This window comes from Numenius arquata, chromosome 11 (assembly GCF_964106895.1).
Source record: "Numenius arquata chromosome 11, bNumArq3.hap1.1, whole genome shotgun sequence".
In the NCBI taxonomy this organism is placed as follows: Eukaryota; Metazoa; Chordata; class Aves; order Charadriiformes; family Scolopacidae; genus Numenius; species Numenius arquata.
In genome coordinates, this window is record NC_133586.1 from 15,929,559 (window position 1) to 15,949,780 (window position 20,222).

Here is a 20,222-nt window from a genome sequence, read left to right on the forward strand (position 1 = left end):
TTCTTCTTGCCAGAATTGCCATTCACTCAACCGAATTAAATATGCTGTTTGTATCATGTCTTATCATTATACTAAAATAGAATTTTGAACAAAGTTTTTAACAAGACTTCCATGTGGCAAAAATACAGTTTGATCTAAACCCAGCATGCTTTCACATTAGGGTTCTCTGTACTGTGCATTATAAGATGCCACTACTGCAAATATACAAATATGGGAGTATCCCATCACTAAATACACTTGCAGGATAAAGGCTCATCTGTAAATGCCTCAGAAGTACCTTGTAAATTATCAAAATCTTGTCAAGACAACAATGCCATAGAATCTCAGGATACACTTTCAGATATAATACAGAAATGAATATGCTATGATTTTAGATGTTTTCTGAAAATATCTACAGACATAAGAGTTGTGATGTACAACAAACTTTAAATGTGCTGACTTAAAAGATAAAATACAATACAATATTTGTAATATTAATGTTCTATTAAGGAACTTTTATGCAAGAAAAAAATAAGAACAGAAATTTAACTAATGTGAGTAACACAGATCATTTTAACTTTTTTCTCAGTGAATAAAATACTTCATTTTCACCTCTGAGAATATTTCGTTATTTGTTAGGTCTAATTAAAACAAAAGCCTCCTCCCTGACCATTTTTTATTGGTGCTGCTGAGCAGCTGTTGCAGCTTGAATGGGTATCACCTGAACTCAGTAATGAGCACTATGCACACTATGCTGGATGTAGTTAATAAGTGCCTTTTACTTATTGGCACTAACATGCTCTTTTCCTACCAAAAATATCTTCCTTGATGCATCTTGGAATTATGTTTTCCATTCTCACTGCCAAATCACAGCAGTTTTTAAGTTAAGGCTCATAGTCAGTTTTTTTATTGATTACTACACTCAAGTCTTTTTACCCTTGTGTCACTTCCAATTTATGAGCCCCATTTATAGAGAAATTCCTATCAACTGTATGACCTTGTACTTCACAGTATGAGGTTTCTACCTGTTCCCGTTGCTGTATTTTCAAGGTCATCTAGATCTTAGATGGTTTTGGTCTTTTCAGTATTAGCAAACGCCTCCCAGATTTTGTCACTCTTGTACCTTTCCTGCCTGCCTGCCTCATTAATGAAAATATTAAAACAAGATTAGCCAAAAAACAGTCCCCAAGGAACTCTGTTAGTAAACTCTCTCCACTCTAAAAGTCTCCTTCCCAACACAAAGAACTGTAACCTGTTATTTGTCTAGTTCATCACACCCTAACTTTTATCCTAACCCCATTTTTTCTAGCTTAAGTAATAATTTATTATATAGATTATTTTCAGATAAATAAACAGTCTGAAGTCTTATTAGAAAGAAACACCAGGCTTGCATGTCATAATGTTGTGGGGTTTTTTTGTAAGCTTCTACTTTAATTACTCCATTTTTCAGCAATTTCTCTATATTCATGTTTTTCCTTCTAAGCTCATAATGTTGATAAGACCACAGTTCACCTTGCCCCCACTTTCTTACATACAGATACCATCACAGGTACTTAATAGACATTTCTGAAAATGCTGTCCTATATGTACCAAGCTATTTTATCTAAAAATGCAAACACCGAAAATACTGCAACTAGAACAAGAATATTTCATCTTGCCTTTTTATAGAAAAAGAAAAATTTACAATGTGGTCTAACAGTTTTAAGCAGTCACCTAAGTCTCTAAGCAGAGTTATAACCCTGAATAAAATGGTTACTTTAGTGTAATGATGCTTGCTCAGCAATTACTACCAAATGCATATTAGTAAAATATGCCCTGCAGAGTTAGCAGCCTATGAATGTGCTTGCCTGTGCATGCACTAACATTGTAAAGTCACAACATCTGTACTGTGTTTTTAAAATACTTATGCATTCTAAAAGGGCCCGTAGCAATAAGATCAATATTTCCTGTGTGATTGTTATTATTGAAATAAATGGACTCAGAGGCACACCTAGACCATCTCAAACTTTGAAAGAGATCACTTCTTTGACCCAAAATGTACAGCTTAGGCCTATCTGGACTAATTATACATAGCTAGACTTTCAATCTTACTAGTTTACTTTGTCTTATAAACTGTGTTTCACTAGCAACTTCTTCAGGTTTTAGATTCCATCCTATTATGACTGTTGTTATGAATTTCATTTCAGAGGCACTGGGATCACAGAGTCAGCACACTAGAATGAAGAAAGATCAGCAAAACTTTGAAACCAAATTTCGACTCTATACAGATACAAGTGAAGAAGGCTGTCAGATTTTTTTTAATCAGTTGGAGACTCTTGACAAATGCCAATTTAATGCCTCTCTTCCTCTGGTGATGATAGTCCATGGCTGGTCGGTAGGAACTCACATTTTATTTTTAATTCAAACTACATCTGATTTGATATACTTTCCTTCTCATTATGCTACTGCCAAAAGTAACTTCAGAAGAAAGGTTGTGATTAGAAAGATGGTGGATTTCCCTGATAGCAATCATGGCTAGAAATAATACAAAGTGGATATTCCCCACTGAGGTTCTGAAGGAAGAGTCTACAAGTGATTTTTCATATGGGAGTCCCATGTCAAGGATTAGATTCAGCCCTGGTTTAAAGCCAGCAGAGTTCGAACAAGTAGCTAAATTAATGTGCTCTGCCTCTGGAGGACTGAACAGAAGTTTCATTTCTCTGATACATTCACTGCCAGATATTTACAGACTTATTGAAAAGAAGTGCACACAATCTTCCCACATCTTTCTCACAGATAGACCTGTAAAGAGAACTTCTATATAAGCCCCTTCAGCTGAAAATGAAGCCTTCAACATCAACGAATTATCACTAAACTGCTTCCAGTTAAACTGTTAAAAAAAAAAATCCACCATGAAAACCTTTCTCAAGCATAGCAGTACTAAGAATGACTTTTGATCAGCTTCTCAGTTGGGGGAAAAAAAACAACAAAGAAAAGGCAGGTGGAGACAGAATAATGTCATTTTAAGAGATCCTTGATTCTCATAGAACCAATGCCATCACATAAGGTGACAAAATGGATCTTCCTTGCCATCTGCAAATACACAGAGAAACTTCGAACATCACCTTTGATGCATGTAACTCTCTTAACAAATAACAGCAGAGCCGACTTTGAATGAAATATTGCCCTAGATTACTTTAGCCAAGCCTCCCAAGTAAGAATTTGTTCAAAACCAATACTCTCCTCAAAGACAAACCATGGAGCTGAGGCTGCTGCCATTGAAGTTAATCATGCATATTAACTTAATTTGCAGAGGTGTTGGGATCTTATAGGAATATGTATGGAAACCCAGAACTGAGAATCCCAAATTATATTAAAACATCATAAAATATAAAGATGTTCCATCAATTAAGGAAACATGTGCAACTAGGGCAACAATTAAATCTGATCGATTAAATAATAATTCCGGTCCATCAAACCAGAAACAGTCTTTGATGCTAGTAAGGAAATTGTGATCAGGTCCTTAAAAAAAGAATGACTTAAAAAAAAAAATCTCAAAATGGAATGGCTGTAGAAGGTAAACGCCTGATGGTCTGCAATCTTCTAGCTTCCCTCCCTCTCCAACCCTTTTATCTTAAATTTATGGGGACGGCTGCTCTTGAATGAAATCAGAAATTTTCTGGGTATTTGTCATTCTTTTTTGTCAGTAATACCAATTATCTCAGGATGACCGAAAATGTTTAGGAACATCATGTCACTGATAAGATTTCATATTACAAGACATTAATTATTATACAGTTCTTATATAGATTCTTAATTTTTTTGTCCACCAAGACCCAAAGATTCTCATCACTGAAGGATGCTGAATCCCCTAAAATCTGGTTATCAACATTGAGCCCTCCTTGTTTATATAATGGGTTTTAATTCCTTAAGCTTTTCACAAGAAATATTTGGCCAAGATTGCTTTTCCTTAAGAATTTTTTTTGCTTTTTTTAAAAAAATAAAACAGGTGGATGGGATGCTGGAAGGTTGGATTTGGAAAATGGCAGCAGCTCTGAAGTCTCAGCATAAACAAATTAACGTCATCATTGCAGATTGGCTTACATTTGCTCACCAGCACTATCCCATTGCTGTACAGAATACACGCTACATAGGACAGGAGATAGCAGACTTCCTGGAATGGCTGGAGGTAAGAGCTCCCAGATCAACACGTTTCACTGAAAAGGACCAATTTACCTGTTCTTATGCTTATACCACCTTTCTGAAACACTATGCCAGTTAAATGCTGTTCGCGTCAATCACATTTCTTTAATACACTGCAAATTTTTCTTCCATAAATTTTCATATGACTTCATAAAACTCATCATGCAAGAGAGAAAAAGCCCATGGTCTTGTTTACAAAAATATTTTGATATATCTTTAGAGGTGAGATAATTTCACGCTACTTTAGCTTTTCAATTAGCATGTGCATAGACAGCTGAGAGTCTCACAATTTGAAAGCAAGCACACATTACCATTTACAAGTGGTTAGTTCAGTAAACTGGGTTTGTGATCTGTGCTTAATTTCTACTTTTAATGCAGAATTCTAGCATGACATTGTGTCTAATTTTTGCCTCAGCTTTCCAAAGATTACTCTAAAAGAATGTAAAGGCAGACCATTTCAGAGGACAGACATGCCTCACAAGGCAGGTGACGTGGAGGCAGTAGTGACTAAAGAGCCACACTAATGTAGTGACTACTTATCAAAACCCCTGCTACATTAAAGAGCAGTGACCATGGCTGGAATGAGAAGGCTGCAGACATGTCTGCAAGGGATCACTGCTCTCCAGTACTATTTAAGAAAAGTCAGAAAGCAAACACAAGAATGAGAATCACTCATACAAACCAGGCACCGTAAGCAACTCTTATTTCACCTCTCTAGTACTAATTTAAGCTACCTAGTTTGAAATGAAATTATACTTCTGCACCTCACAATGAATTTTTGAATACATTAATTTAAATACAGGGAGATCTAAGATAGAAGGGAAATACACTGCAAAGCTGAAGCAAATATCGTTGAAGGGCTAAGCTGCTTTCAACATGAATGGCAGGGCTAGAAGTTGTTGTCAGATACCATGCCCCGTTAGGGACAGTGGGTACAAAAGAGAAGGCAGAAGAGCCAGAGTCACTATTTTTTGTTGTTACATTACAAGAAGCCTTAGGTCTCTGTCAAATGCAGATTAAGTTGCTGGAACCTAGAGTAGTATTTTGAAGCTGTTTAATTATTGAATGAATCAAACGGTGGACTTTGTTCAGTTCCCAGGAGGACACACCACATTGTCAACATTAAAGACAGCAAACAAATCAAGGCTTGAATAAATGACTCCTTGCTCCTGCATCATAGGTAGCTTCTCTTGTACCATGTTATGTTCCCAGATTTAAATATACCATAAATTTTCACAGAATTCAATTGAGCATATTCAAGCAGTAAACCTTCCTTCTGTTGAGAAGCATCCCTCCCAAGTTTAACAGTTAAAAAACCCTTCATTCCAACTCCCATAACTATCTTTCCACTATGCTTCTGTCTGCTTACAGACAGAAATATCCTCAAGGGATGTAAGAACTGCAGTGCTTTGGAACATTTTAATAAAGAATAGAAATAAAGTAAATCTTAACGCTCTTAGTCCAAGAGTTAATAGGGCATGATCAGTAACAATCTCAAAAAATAACAATAAACAATATCTCAATAACACCTGCCAAGAAATTTGGTAAGATCTTGTGATTTCTAAGAGCTGCCTCTCTCAAAAGAAGGTTGCCAAGTTTCACCTTATCTTCACAAGAGAGAGGTATCAAGACTGAAAAGCCACTCCACTGGGACAGGCAAAAAATTAAAACTGAGGTTTGTCTTTCCTGCAAGAAAAATATACCACATTTTTCTTAAAAAGTCAGAAAACCATTGAGCCTTGGAGCTCAGGTGAAATGCTTAAGGTCTAGATAGTATTGATCAAGTAGAAAGAAGGGCCTGAGGCAAATTCTGCTTCAACCGTTTTGTTTCAGATCAGATACACAGTTTTGTACCAATCACTCCAAGACATGTCATTGACGTATCACTTAGCATATCTGATCAATGTTTTGATACTTTGGCTTCTAATTTGGCTTGTGCTAGTATCAAAAAAAGCAAGACACTTTCTATGAAAGATTGTTTACACTGAAGTTTAAGGACAGATATCCATTTTATTGTCATAGGAAAGTCAAATGCTGCAGACAAAAGGCAATGCACATTTGCATCACTTGCAACAAAAAGCAACAATACTCCTACTATCTGTGTTGATGGTCTTCCTAAACACAGCATATAAATAGCAGTGCCCAACGGTGTGGCATTTTCCTGCTGCATGGAATGTAGGCAAGGAATAACATTCAGCCAGCAAAGAAATTTAGCACGTGATCAATGCACCTCATTTGACCTCCATCATCAACATACAAATTTCTTGTGTTGTAACTCATGGCATTCCTAGCTTGTAGTATTTCACTGTTTACTTTTCACATTTTCTGTATCTAAATCAAGCTGCTGCTATCTTCCAGGAAGCCATTCAATTTTCCAGAAGCAATGCGCATCTAATTGGGTACAGCCTAGGAGCCCATGTGTCAGGATTTGCTGGAAGTTTTATCAGTGGTACGAACAAAATTGGAAGAATTACAGGTAAAAGACTTGTAACGTTAAGAAATGAAGTAGTCAACTGATTTAAGTTACATAGATATTTGACATATCAATGTCATATCAATATTTAGCTGTTGAATAGCAGTATTTGCCACATTAGAAGTTTCATCCCATTGGTTCAGAAACTAGATTTAGAAAATTTAATGAGAACACTTTTCAGAATGAAGTATCATAGCGTTTCTAGCTTTGACCTTTCCTACCTCAGTCCAAATTATGATGTAAAGAATACACAAGCAAGGGGACTACAAATCACAAACCAAAGTTTCAAGTTGCATGTTGCTTGAATTTATCTTGTATCTATTCCCAGTAGCACCTTAAACTAAATGTTAGCCACTAACTTCAAATCTTTGGCCACTATCTTGACCCAAAGCCATTCAAATACACCGTTCATTGTTACCAACTCATTCTAAAAAGAAAATTACATTAAGGAAACTGTCTAATTGTGCTTGTGCTTTCAATTGTGGTACATTGCCCATACAGTGAATTGAAGTCAGTTCTCCTGTGGCAAAAATGACAGTTCTGGATTACATTTTACAAGAAGCATATCATCAGAGTATCCCTAATCAATGCTTAAAGTAAACAAAGTTAACATAACACTTCATTGTTTTGACCAGTGGCATTTTGAACCTTCTGTAATGTTTCGTAACTTACCAATTATGAGTCCAATGAAAATACATTCATTAGGTTATTGATACAATGTATACAGTACCACATCTAATGCACAGTGCCCACTTAAAAAAAAAAAAAAAAAAAAAACACACCCAACAAAACAGAAGTGCATATTACATGAGACCCGTATCAGCTACATCTAAGTTATCAGAGAAAACATTTTACTTTAATCTGATTTGGGAGTGAGTCAAATACGCATGACCGTAGTATGAAGTCCCAATTCTGATCTTGGTTTCACTGCCACATACCATAGTCCCTTATAAAATCAGCTCTTGAGAGAGTGCCTGTATGCCAAGAAGCTAATTTTACATGTGTCATGATACTAACACCTGTGTATACACTGAAGGAGTTTAGTTCATCAGCAATGCTTGTTCAAACTATATCAGTACATCAAACCTCGATAATGGATAAAACACACTATTTACCGTGACAGCTATACGGGTTCTTCAGCAAAATTTATTCAGACTTGTAACAATAAGCTCCAAAAGATCATAGTAATAAGTTATTAAAAATAAAAAGAAAAGTATGCCTTCAGGGTGACATCCCTACTTGTAGCCTGTGTTACTAGTCTTGTCCAGTTACATCTATGCAACTATGTTAGTCCACAGCACCAGCTGAAGAATCTCAAATTTAGAAGCTTGTCCTCAAAACTGAAGGCAGCTTTAAACTACACAGGCAGTGCTTTTCCATAAACCAGTTCCCAACCAAAAAGCATCACACAACAATATCTAGCAAACTAAAAATCAGCAGGAATCCCTAAGTGGAATATTGTTTTTCTGCATACCATAATAATTTGCCTTGAAGAATTTTCAAGTTGAAAAATTATTATAAACAACACCTTGCAGACATATAGCTCTTTTAAGCAGTAAATGAAGCTTTATAAAGTTTCAGGTCCTAAATGTGGGCTAAAAGTCAACCTTGTTGTGGGACTGGTGTCTTCAAAAGGGCCTCTGAAATGCATGACCTCTAGAGTATGAAAGAACAAAATTAAGTAAACATCCCTCAAGTGAAAAAGCAGTAGTGAGCATGGTTTGTCTATAACAAACACATCTATCTCTGGGCCTGTGTCCTTGTGTGTGTAGCAGTTAGTGTTTATTACAGTGCCTGTGTTTACTTTACCTTTTGGTGTAACCAGGTACCTTCTGTAGGACAAGTGTTCCCAGCATTGTTTCTATCAGTGAAAGACCTTGTAAAGTACCAGTGCTGTCCATTTTTAAATATTTATCACAGATTTTTCTCATAACAGTAAAAAAACAGCCCATCTGCACTATATCACAACTGGACTATTTGCATTTATTGCAGGCCTTGACCCTGCCGGTCCCTTGTTTGAAGGAATGTCGCCAACAGACCGTTTATCTCCAGATGATGCAAACTTCGTAGACGCAATTCATACATTCACTAAACAACACATGGGTCTCAGTGTTGGCATCAAGCAGCCTGTGGCTCATTTTGACTTCTATCCCAATGGAGGCACCTTTCAGCCTGGCTGTCACATCATGCAAGTGTATAACCACATTGCACAATACGGAATTACGGGTAAGAACCAGTGGTATAAAATGAGAAGCAGCATTGCAGCTGCACTGACACTATCTCTGGGAAACCCTTACACATCTCTGTGGTCTTAAACACTATCTAATGTTAGTATGACCTCCCCTTATATGCAAGGAAATCTCTTTTCTAGAAATTGGTTTCTGATTTTTACATGTGTCGAGTTCAAACTGTTCTTACCGACTCCAGTAAGGAACTTGGTTACCTAGCACTTCTGCAAATGAGGCCATGAGCATCCTGCTGTCAAGCACTTCTGAATAATTTCAAAGGTATTTGTTTTAGTAGTAGAGGAAATGAGAAAACTTACTCTAATTAAGCTAGATTCATCTACTGTGCAATTAATTATTTCAAATAAAATAAAACACCGGGCTGTACTACTCACCTCCTTAGTTCACCTTTTCCCAATGCCCCGTCCTTCAGCTGCGCAAATGATGCTCTCTCTAGGACCTGACTGCCAGTGTCCCAGGCTAGGTTTTATATATAGCAGCTTAATTCCAATGTACCTAAACATAAACATATAGAGAAGCTGGTGCAACACACTGAAAAAAGATAAGATACTGATGCACAGTGACAAACAGAACTGTTCACTGAAAATCCTCCAACAGTACTGTTCACCCAACGTACTGCATCACAAAAACATTTCTCAGCTATCATCACACTATCTAAAAGTAGGCCTTACTCGTTAGCAGATAATTCATGACAAATGTGAAACCAAGCATTGCTAGAAAGCTTATCAGTGAGGACATATAAAAACAGTCCCTTGTGATGTATCCTGATTACACAGAAGAAAATAGTTTGATAGTTCTCTTAAGAGCAGATCTATGTATTAAATCATTTTTTAATGTATTTAATACATCTTTTGCCCCAGTAGTAGCTTTAAGCAAAATTCAATTCAACATGAGAGTTCACCTCTCTGATAGGGACAAAATAAGACATTACCATGTAAGCATCCAAAAGACAACAGTGTCCCACCACTCAACTGCTCTTTAATGTGGCATGATCTGAAAGACTGCATAGAGCCTCGTATTGTGTATCATATTAACTAAAACAGCCAGGATGATGAAATCAAGGTTCATATTTACACTCTTAAACAGTCAGGCTAGAGAAATTTAAGCAGCAAATTATTTAATTTTATTGTCGTGTGGGTTCAGCCAAACCATTTTTGGATGACCCTAACAGTAAAGTTGCTACAATGCATGAATTCTGAGGTAAAATCATGATGTTTTAGTAGTAAAGGGGTTGGGGGGAAAACAATAACACATGTTTATAGTTGGTTATTGTACTACTCTGCTGTTGAAATGGTAAAGAGGAACAAGGGCACGCAAAATTTTGTTGTTTGCATTTTTTCAGGCATCACTCAAACTGTGAAATGTGCCCACGAGAGGTCAGTTCATTTGTTCATCGACTCTCTGCTTCACAATGACAAGCAAAGCACAGCATACTGGTGCAACGACATCAACACTTTCAACAAAGGAATGTGCCTAAGCTGTAGAAAGAACCGGTGCAACACACTGGGCTACAACATCAGGGAGGAAAGGCTCCCAAAAAGCAGACAACTCTTTTTGAGAACGAGAGCACATATGCCTTTCAGAGGTTTGTGGGAATTCTTGTTACAATGTCCAGATTGATCACAAAGTGTGAGGATGAGCCTAAGCTTTGAGTGATCCTTTTACCCATTTATGAATGCTTATAACATCTATGGGAATAATCAATTTGCTGAGACAACTGAGCATCCCAGTAGGCTGTCTTGATGCCCTTTCATCAAGATCTTGACTCTTAGTATTCCTGTGGGAAAAAGCATGCTGCATGCTTGCCACAGGCTAACTGTGGATCTGAGGTCTCTGAGATGCTCAGGGTCCTGATCTACAGGATTTTCCTGTAACCGGCCTGTGTGAGTTTGTTATAACATATAAAGGCATACAGCCAAGCCAAAAAAAAAGTGTAATTGCTCTGGGAAGCCTGTAAAACCTTCTGTTCCAAGTTTGCCCATAATTTATCTGCAATTAGTCTACAAGATGACATATAAATTGTTACTTTTCAAACAATGCATAGACAACAGAATAGCATGGACTTTTACAGGGCAGAACTGCAGCACTAAAAGGGACTAGTACTCCAGCTTTATCTACATTAAATTACTTTATCGAGAGCACAAAGTAACAATTTTCTGAGCTCAGAGAGACAATCAATGTGGTTTTCTTGCATGTAATACCAAAGAGAGGGGAAGTAGTCTGACAGGGAAACAGGGCCTATCTGCCAGTCTCTGTTACAAAATGGCCTGGGCCTGACTGTAGGCTGGTTACAACTCGGCTGAGAGCCCACAAGGCGACTACTGCTGATCAGACATTGACCCGCCAGTGGGAAGGTTTACGTACATTTTAAAGTGAGAGCAAGCAGGGCTGCGTGGGATGAATGGCTGGGACACGCTTCTCCCAAGGGAACTTTGGTGCAGGGGTCTTGGCGCATGGCATTCCTCCTCACGACCTCCTTTCCTCAGCTATAGATGGGGCATGTGGCTGGCAGCACCGTGACACAGCCAGGGCACGCCTCCTGCCCAGCGCCACAGGCCACCAGGCATGGAGGAGACCTGTGAGGTGCGCCCCGCTCCTCACCGAGCAGCCACAGTCCCCCCAGCGCCACAGCCCCCCCCCCGCCCCTCCCCTCAGCGCCACAGCCCCCTCAGCGCCACAGCCCCGCCCCACCGCTCTCCTCAGAGCTCAAGGGCTTTCCTGTCCTGAGGAGAAATGCTTAAAAATGCTGCTTGCATTACCTGTTGTTTCCCCACAGTGCCCGGTACTCAACTGCAGTATCACAGATTTAAAAACAAAAAAAAAAAAACCACAAAAATTCAGGTACTTTTAAAATAAATTTGGAATTATTCCACGAATGCAGCTGTGAAGTACATGGTGATGGCTGTGGAGGGGCCTTCTTAGCCCTGACTGATACTCAAGAGCCACTGAATCTGCTGGATCTCTTCTTTTGCTTTTTAAAAATGCCTCAGGAAGCTACTTGAAGTAGATTTAGAAAATTCTAGAGGCTGCGCCTAGCTCCCGATGTAATTTTGCTGCAATACAGTCAGGTCACCGTCAGAATCAGGAGGGCGAATTGCTCTGAGGGCATGGCGTCCGCTCTCACCACTGCCGGGCACAGAAACCTGGTCCTCGTGCTGCATTCTTCTCCAGAGACGGAGATAGTTTCAGCTTGTGATAAAATATCTGTGTCTTACTGGCTTTGATTTCAATTTGGAACACGTCATGTTTTTATGCTTGGAGCTGGTTTTGCTTCAAAAAGACATCCTTGGTGCATATGCAGCTATCAGTGCCCCAGACAATGGCTTCCTTGCACAAAAGTTCCCAAACAAGGCAGCAACTGTGGGAGGACGTGTACAAAGTCATCTTTGTTACACTCTTAAAAAAATGTTTGAAGAAATTCAAGAAACTCGGCCTTACGCTTCACAATCCTCCGCATCTTCACAAAATCTGATGTTTCATTTTTCAAATTAATGGCATTATATTCTGGATCATATGTTAATCCAGTTCAAACAGAAAACAGTTGTTACAAAGAAGTTAACATTTATAATAAAGCTGTGATGGGACCCCGAGTCGGAGTTTTTATAAGAATACACTCACCTTTTTCCTTAAAGTGAGCATCATAACCACAGGAAAAGCCCAGGCTTTATCAAAATATACACTAAAACAATCAATTTTTACACAGAGAGAAAACTCAGAGAAAGACAGGATAATATTAAAAGTGATCTGTAAACAAGCCTCTCTGCCTACTTGGTCATCAGGTTTGCAGCAAAGAATTGGCCATTTTGTTTTCTACCAAGTGACGCCTTTTCAAAAGAAAATACATTGTTCTCTAACATACAATAACTATGAAACAACAAAAAGATAGAGCTTTTCTAGCAAATACCTTCCATTATGAACACTTGGAGCAGCACAAAAAAAAAAATAATTTGTCTGGGCATATAAAGATGACTCCCTTAGCAGTATGGTGCAGCCATTCTTAGAGGCAGTGAAGCCTCAAGCCGGTAAGGAGAGGAAAAGAGGAAAAAGCAGCTTTCTACTCAAAAATTAGAGTGCAGTAATGTCTACCAGAACAGTTTCCCATCTGTAACTTGACCAGAATGCAAGGATAGATACAACAGTCCTAGTTCTTCCAAATACTCTGTGGTCTTTGCTAATTAAGAAAACCCTAAGTTAATTTCTGTTAACACCTAAATCTATCAGTTTTGTCAAGAAGGTGGCTGGTAGAATCACCAGACAGAAGAGTTTTGGACATTCAAATCTAGTTGACAATACCTGTATCCACATGGCCTCTAACTGTGTGTTGGGGTGGGGTTTTTTTCTCATAACTTATTAAATGTCAAACTGCTTGTAATCAGTACACTGACGATTTCTTGGACATCCTTCATTCTGACAATATTCAGTTCAAAGACTTTCCTAAACACTGTTCTTCTAGAAACCCACCAAATCTTGAAGTATTAATGACATCTTTCTTATAGTAATGTCCTTGAACAAAGCCATATTGTTAACGGATGCATGTTAAGCACAATGTATCATTATGCAGTCAAGGAAAGTTTGTGAGTCATCCGTTTTGCAGTGCAATCATCTAGCCCATCAGAGAAAAAGCCTGACTACATTGCATAAGGTCTTCAATCTGCATCATACATCTCTAGGCATGTCCAGTCATAAGGATTTGTCTGGTGACAAGACAGAGGGCTTGCCAGAAATTCCAACAATTAAACTTCAGAAAAGCTGAAATATTTCCCATGGAAGAATGCTTTATCCTACAAAGGGAACTCAGCCCAGGTTATCTATTTTCTCCATCCTTTTACATAGAGCAACAAGGCCCTAAACCCTAAGGGATTACACAGCACAGCAACAATGAGAAAAAATGATGTTTAAATAGCAAAAAATTTGTTTAAAAAAATAAAGGCAAAATTCTTTTGCCTGAGAAATCTGTTGCTTCTTTGATCATTAATTTCATCACTTTGCAAATTCTTCCTTTCTACAGTCTATCATTATCAGTTCAAGATCCACTTCATCAATGAAATCCAAGACAAGCAGATAGACCCAACTTTTACCATCTCTCTGACAGGCACTAAGGAGGATGCTAAAAACCTGCCCATCCCTCTGTGAGTATTGATATTACCTGCCATTGTACAAGTGAGAAACAAGGTGCCAATTTATAATACCGTATCATGTACGTAATTATACTACGAGTGAAATGGTTTAGTACATCTATGTGAAGATGAACTGGAAATTGTCCTCTCTTCACCCATACTCCCTAAAAATCACAAACTTTTACAACATTCATACAGTTTTTGCAAAAAAAATCTTCATAAAACAAACTTAGTACTCTTGGAAGTTTCCCTAGCATTAAGTATCCTGTCTACTTATGTTTGGTCCATCCCATGTTTAACACAGGGAGATCTAATCAACTAAAACACAAATAAGCAAGTAGCTGTAATCAAGGTAAAGAATTTTGGATACTTCTCATGATGGACACTATCTGTATTAACAAAGGCAAAGGTAACAGCGTGGGTCAGCATTTGTTCTAGTAGACTAAAGACATAACGTAGGTGCTATCATGGGACACCTTTTATTTTGTTGTCAGAAACCAATACTGCTTCACCAGCTGTTCAAGATTGAACTTCTGCTTCTCTTCAAGCATGTTTCACCACTTTATGCTGCTGCAGAAAGACTACCCTAGAGAAAGTAATGTTTCCTCCTGGAGAAGGAAGCATAGTTCTTTCTGTGGTTTTAAAGAGAAGAGAAACTCATCTTTTTCACTTTAATCCATAATAATTAAGACAGCATTGTTCTGGTTTTGTTTTCTGCAGAGTTGAAGGTATTAGTGGGAATAAAACCTACTCTTTTCTCATCACCCTGGACACTGACATTGGTGAACTAATAATGATAAAGTTCAAATGGGAAGGAACTGCAGTTTGGGAAAATATCTGGGACACAGTTCAAACCATAATACCATGGACAAAAGGCAGCCGTCGACCAGGACTTATAGTGAAGACAATAAGAGTGAAAGCAGGGGAAACACAACAAAAGTAAGTATAATGAAAACAATATTTTTCTGCAATAACACCACAGATGTTTGGCACACAGGTTATCCTAGTTCAAATACAAGCGTCTGAGTCCCAGCACTCACATCAATGATGAATTTATCTGCTTTCCACCCTCAGATCTGACTGCATGATTTTTAAGTGACTTAAATAATTCCTTTGTTCACAGGTCAGAAATGAATAGTGGAAAATGTTCTGGCTCACCACTGCCACTAATCTGAATTTAAGGCACAATAACCTTGAGTGACAATTTTGTTGATACTTGGGAATAGAGGATAGGGGAGTTAGCACACAGATCCAAGGAAGAATTTTTACAAGTTCCACAATGCAATTTTTCTACACAATTAATGACAATAACTGATGACGATTTCTGACTTATTTTTAGAACGTAATTGTCTCACTCCATAAGGACCATATGAAATTTCAAAGAAACAAAATACTATGTAAGGTAAATGTTGACTCCAACATTAAGGCCATGAAAAATTCAAACTCCTACTTACAAAAAAATATGGCAAATCTTAATTATTTGACTTTCAATACCTATTTCATAGAGAAACTCAGCATCACCATTCTTGAAAGTACTCATTGGAAGGATCACATGCAGAACTACAGAGTCATCTGATTATTCATTGAAGTTAAGGATTTTATCATTATATTACCTTATTTTTTTCTCATTCATTTAAGAGCCAGTCCAGTGTATGACAGTTGATAACAAATTACTACACTGTGCAGGCTGTACAAGAGGTTCCTGGAGTGATAAATTGTGGAAGCAAAGTTTCAACTACAGACATTTTGAAATTTCCATAGTGGGCAAACAGAACGTGAACAGTCCTGAAAAATCAAAAAGACTATCTGTACTTCTACATGCCACACTTTCACTCGTATTTGACAGTAATTTTTGCACTCTGGATGTGCTTTTTTCTATATTATGAATTCAGTGATGTGAATTTTGTCAGCTAAATTCTGAAGTAGCATTGGAGAGCAGTTTTCTGGAGAAAAAAAAATATGAATGCAAACTGTGTTTGGGGTTTTTGGTTTTGTTTGTTTGGGTTTGGCGGGGGTTTTTTTGGGGGGGTGGGGTGGGTGTATCTTTTGCTTCCTCCCATGCTGATTGCGTTGAAACAGGATCACTAAAGTCTGAGTGGTTTTGTTCTCTACATACAGCAATACTAAAACTACATACAGCATACATAGCACTTTTGAAACTGCTCATTCAAATAGAGAAATTGCAGCCAGAAGACAGAATAACAAAACTTGTAATGATTCCCACCCAGTGCTTTAATCCTCTGAGAAATTTTAACTGAGCAGTTTAATTAAGGTTAATGAGAAAAGCATGTCTTACCTTGTAACCGTGGCTCAGTCTTAGAAGGTGACTTTTCCTTCTTACCAGCACCAGTTATACCTAATGCAGGCTTTCTGTGGAACAATACTTATTGGCAGAGCTGCATCTCCTTGATACTGAGACAAAAGACAAACTAGACAATTTAAAGAGACATTTTCATAAGACAATCTGTGTGTCCTGGGGGGCAAAGAAGGGATCGTATTTTCTTGGTTTTTGTCCTCCTGAAAATGTATTTTGTAGGTATTTTCCTCTCCTAACCCAGCACTTGGCACATGTTCCTGCCATTAAAAAAAAAAAAAAAAATTCTATAACATCTGCTGCTGTTTTAAAAGCAACGATCCCAAATCAGTACTGACCTAGCTGCCAATGCAAATTAAAGCATAGTACATGGTGCAAATTAGAGAGCTCTGTTTAAATACTGATTTTTGTACCTTGAGAAAAAAAATATGAAGGCTGTGAAAGGATTATGCCAGGTATAGTCATTTTTCTAACCAGAAAGCTCCTGTCCAATGCAGCTGTCTCAATAACCTGGCACAAGCCAATTAGTACTGGTGTAGTACTTAACAAGTCCCAGGAAATGGGTAACGGAGGTAGGTAGTTATTATACTAGCAAAAATGATGCTGGTATCTTCGGGTCCCTAATGCTCCTTGGGAGTTTTTTTGCCGCAAGCAGAAGGAGGAGTTTGTGTCAAGATTTTAATGGATACTGATTACATGCTGAGTTTTGTTCTGTGCAATCTGGGCTTGTCATGGGAACGGAAATGACATGTTAGAGTTGAAACGCTGTATTAATGCTTGAGGATGGAATGAAAGATTATTAGGTGATTCTAAGAGGAGGAACAAAGGACATTAAATGAAAAGCATTTTCTTCAAGGAAAAGAGTATGTAGATTTCAGCTCATGGTTTGAAGAATTAGCAATTTTGAAAATTCAATATTAAAAAAAGGTAGTAAACACAAGATATGTTTTGAGTTGTCTTGTGCTTTCTTGAGAGTTTGAACAAACTATTGAGAATATTTTATTTCCATCTACCTTTACCTCACAATGCTCATGATATTTATATACATGAATTTTCCTTTGTTAGATTACCTAATGACGAACACTTAGACATAACATAACAGCACAAACTCAGTAGTAGTTTATAAACAGATTATTATAAGCAATAAAATACCAGATTCCAACATATTTGAGTTCAAATATGGAGAACATTTCTGTAGCATATGCAGTTGCTGATGATGTTAGCATCCTACATAACTTTTTTTTTGCAACCTCACAACTAATAGTAGTCTAAGTACAAGCAGGCCAAATAATGCAATTCTGGTAGAAAGAGTTGGAGTTGAGATGATGACAATGGCCACTGAGAGTACACAGAGCAAGTCACTGTGAGGGTACACTATGGGGAACAGCAGGCTGTGTGTGACACCAGGAAGAGAGGAAGGCACAAGGCACCCAGTACACGGGAACTGCCTACTCCTTTCACCTAATGTGAGCTCTCCTTACAAGCCTGCGGAAACAATCAGATAGATACCTTCCTGTAAAGACAGGATAAAGACACCCCAGATTTGGTGCATCTAGAGAGCATGCTTTTATACAAATATTAGCCTTAAAAGTAACAGTATGCTTACATGCTGTGTTTTCTTTCTAGAATGACATTTTGTTCTCAAAGCATTGACAACGTCCACCTTCATCCAGCCCAAGAGAAAACATTTGTGAGATGTGAAGATCGCTTTCGGAGACAAAACAGAAAGTGAGCAAGAACACAAAAAACAACTATTCACCCAAATATATTCAAAATACTATACATGCAGTAAAATGTTTTAAAAATACACAACTGCATTAAAATTTAAGTATCCTGATGGTTTCAGAGGTGGTGAAGAAAATACATTAAAAAAATCTAGATTTTGTGATGCAACAGTAAGCTGAAATACACGCTTTGTTCATCTACGATCACTACTCTCAAAGCGATCAATGAGCAATTTCATCAATGGCAACTGTCATTTTTAAGTTGTTTAAAGTTTTAAAAAACACTTGCTCACTAGAAATAAAAAGATTGCTATTTGAAAGAATCATTGCCATAAGCCTTTGAAAAGTTTCATTTTGTTGGATTTAAGGGAAAAAAAGGAGCCTCATTTCCCATTAAATACTTTAAAACATTAATAGTGACTACTATCAGTTAAGACTTTCCTAAATTATTTCCTAATGAAAGGGGACTTAAATAATTCATAGAAGAAAATATTCCCAGATAGGTAAAATTGTTAACAAAGTGTTTGAACTTTTTACTTTATAACACTCAAAACCTAAAATGCATCTCAACATACAGAATGCTTGAGCTATGTACCATAACCATATGACAAGCCAAATAACTATATCACCTAACAATACTATACTAAACTTCATCCTATTGGAAAATGCTTTGCTGTTTAACTATTTTAATTAAAATACTTATTTAAATTACTAGTAATTTAATTATTTTAATGATGCTTAGTATACTACATGCAATTCTAGCACAATTAAGTTCAGTTAACTTCTGCATTAAAATCACATTTACTTGTTCAGGTAAGGCCTGAGATTTTTAGATTTTAAATGAGTGTATATCAGATTTTAGCGTGATTTGAAACTGCATTAATAAATGAAAATAGTAAAACCCTCAAACATCTTCAATGTGTATAAACAAACTTTATAAATTAAAAAATATACAATTCCCATTTCCTATGTCAGAATATAAACTACATAAAGAAACATTATTGTCTCGGATTATTTTTATTTTATGGTTAGTGCATACTGAAATAGAAATCAACATGTAAGTTAGAGTACTCATTTGTCACTTTGCAATGCTGAGCACAAGATTCATTAAAAATTATGTTTCTACAACTCTATTCTGAATGTAATTTGTTTTAAATGTTCTCTAAATGATAAAAAATGTGCAAGATAGTCCTAAGACCTGGAGCAAAGCATATTTTCCATACCAAGATATCGCAGGGAATTTTGAATCAAAAGATACAAATGTTATCAGGATTAAAGGGAGATTTATTTAAAAAGCGTGACTAATGAACAAGTTGAGCAGAGCCAGCAATCCTGCAGTGAACAGTGATCACATGTTGAACGCAGGCATCTTTGCTGACCATTCAGGATATTAACTTCTAAATTTTAAAAGCTGTTTTCAATAATTACCATGCCTTTAAACAAACCAGAATATTCAAAACAGAAACAGGGTGAGTAAACATGACAGGAACTGAAGCACACTTACTTTTCAAATGAGGATGGAATGAGGTGTAAATTTCGGAAGCTGATCTGATATTTAAAATGGCCACTTCAAGGAGCATCTTGATTAGGGGAAATATTGATAGGTTTAGATACAAATTCCACATAAAAGAATCTAGATCTTCACTGAAAATGAGGGTTTCTGCTTTAAAAGTTTTGCTCAATGAAGCAAATTGATTTTTTTAAACACAAAAAGTATTTCCACCTTCTATGGCAAAAATTACAATTTAAGTGATCAATTCTATGCGTCAGGTTGCTATCCCCAAAACTTCAATTTCCTAACATAAATATTTTATTAAAGCTCTGAATAGGTTCTGTGTTTATATAGAAACTGATCACTTAAATACAATAGTCAAAAGTCAAACCAGAAGTACACACGAGAGGGAAAATTCAGCAATAAGTATCCCTGAAAGAGTTAGGTAAGCACTAGACCTTTTTTAGATGATAGTTGCTTGTTTTGGGCTTTTTTGGTGTTTGGGTTTGTGGGGTTTTTTTAACATTCGTAGTAGCTGTAATCCACTAGCGAGACACAATTGCTAGAGACCCACTGACAGCATTTTTAGGGCATGAAGTTCATATGGACTGTGTCCTGAAGAACAACAGACAGGAACAAAAGACAATGTGGCCATTTTAGTTTTCCAAAGCACAGTGAAAAATGAGACACAGAGA

The 20,222-nt window shown here is 37.2% G+C and overlaps 1 protein-coding gene across 1 annotated transcript; it reads left to right on the top strand.

Annotated features, from left to right (window-relative positions):
* Window positions 1-2,137: 2,137 nt before the first annotated feature.
* Window positions 2,138-18,043, top strand: LIPC (lipase C, hepatic type). The gene is made up of 8 exons (XM_074155863.1): window positions 2,138-2,353; window positions 3,968-4,147; window positions 6,520-6,637; window positions 8,627-8,860; window positions 10,223-10,465; window positions 13,889-14,009; window positions 14,718-14,936; window positions 17,938-18,043. Exons 1-8 carry the CDS (start codon window positions 2,138-2,140, stop codon window positions 18,041-18,043), a joined length of 1,437 nt encoding a protein of 478 aa, XP_074011964.1.
* Window positions 18,044-20,222: the final 2,179 nt, after the last annotated feature.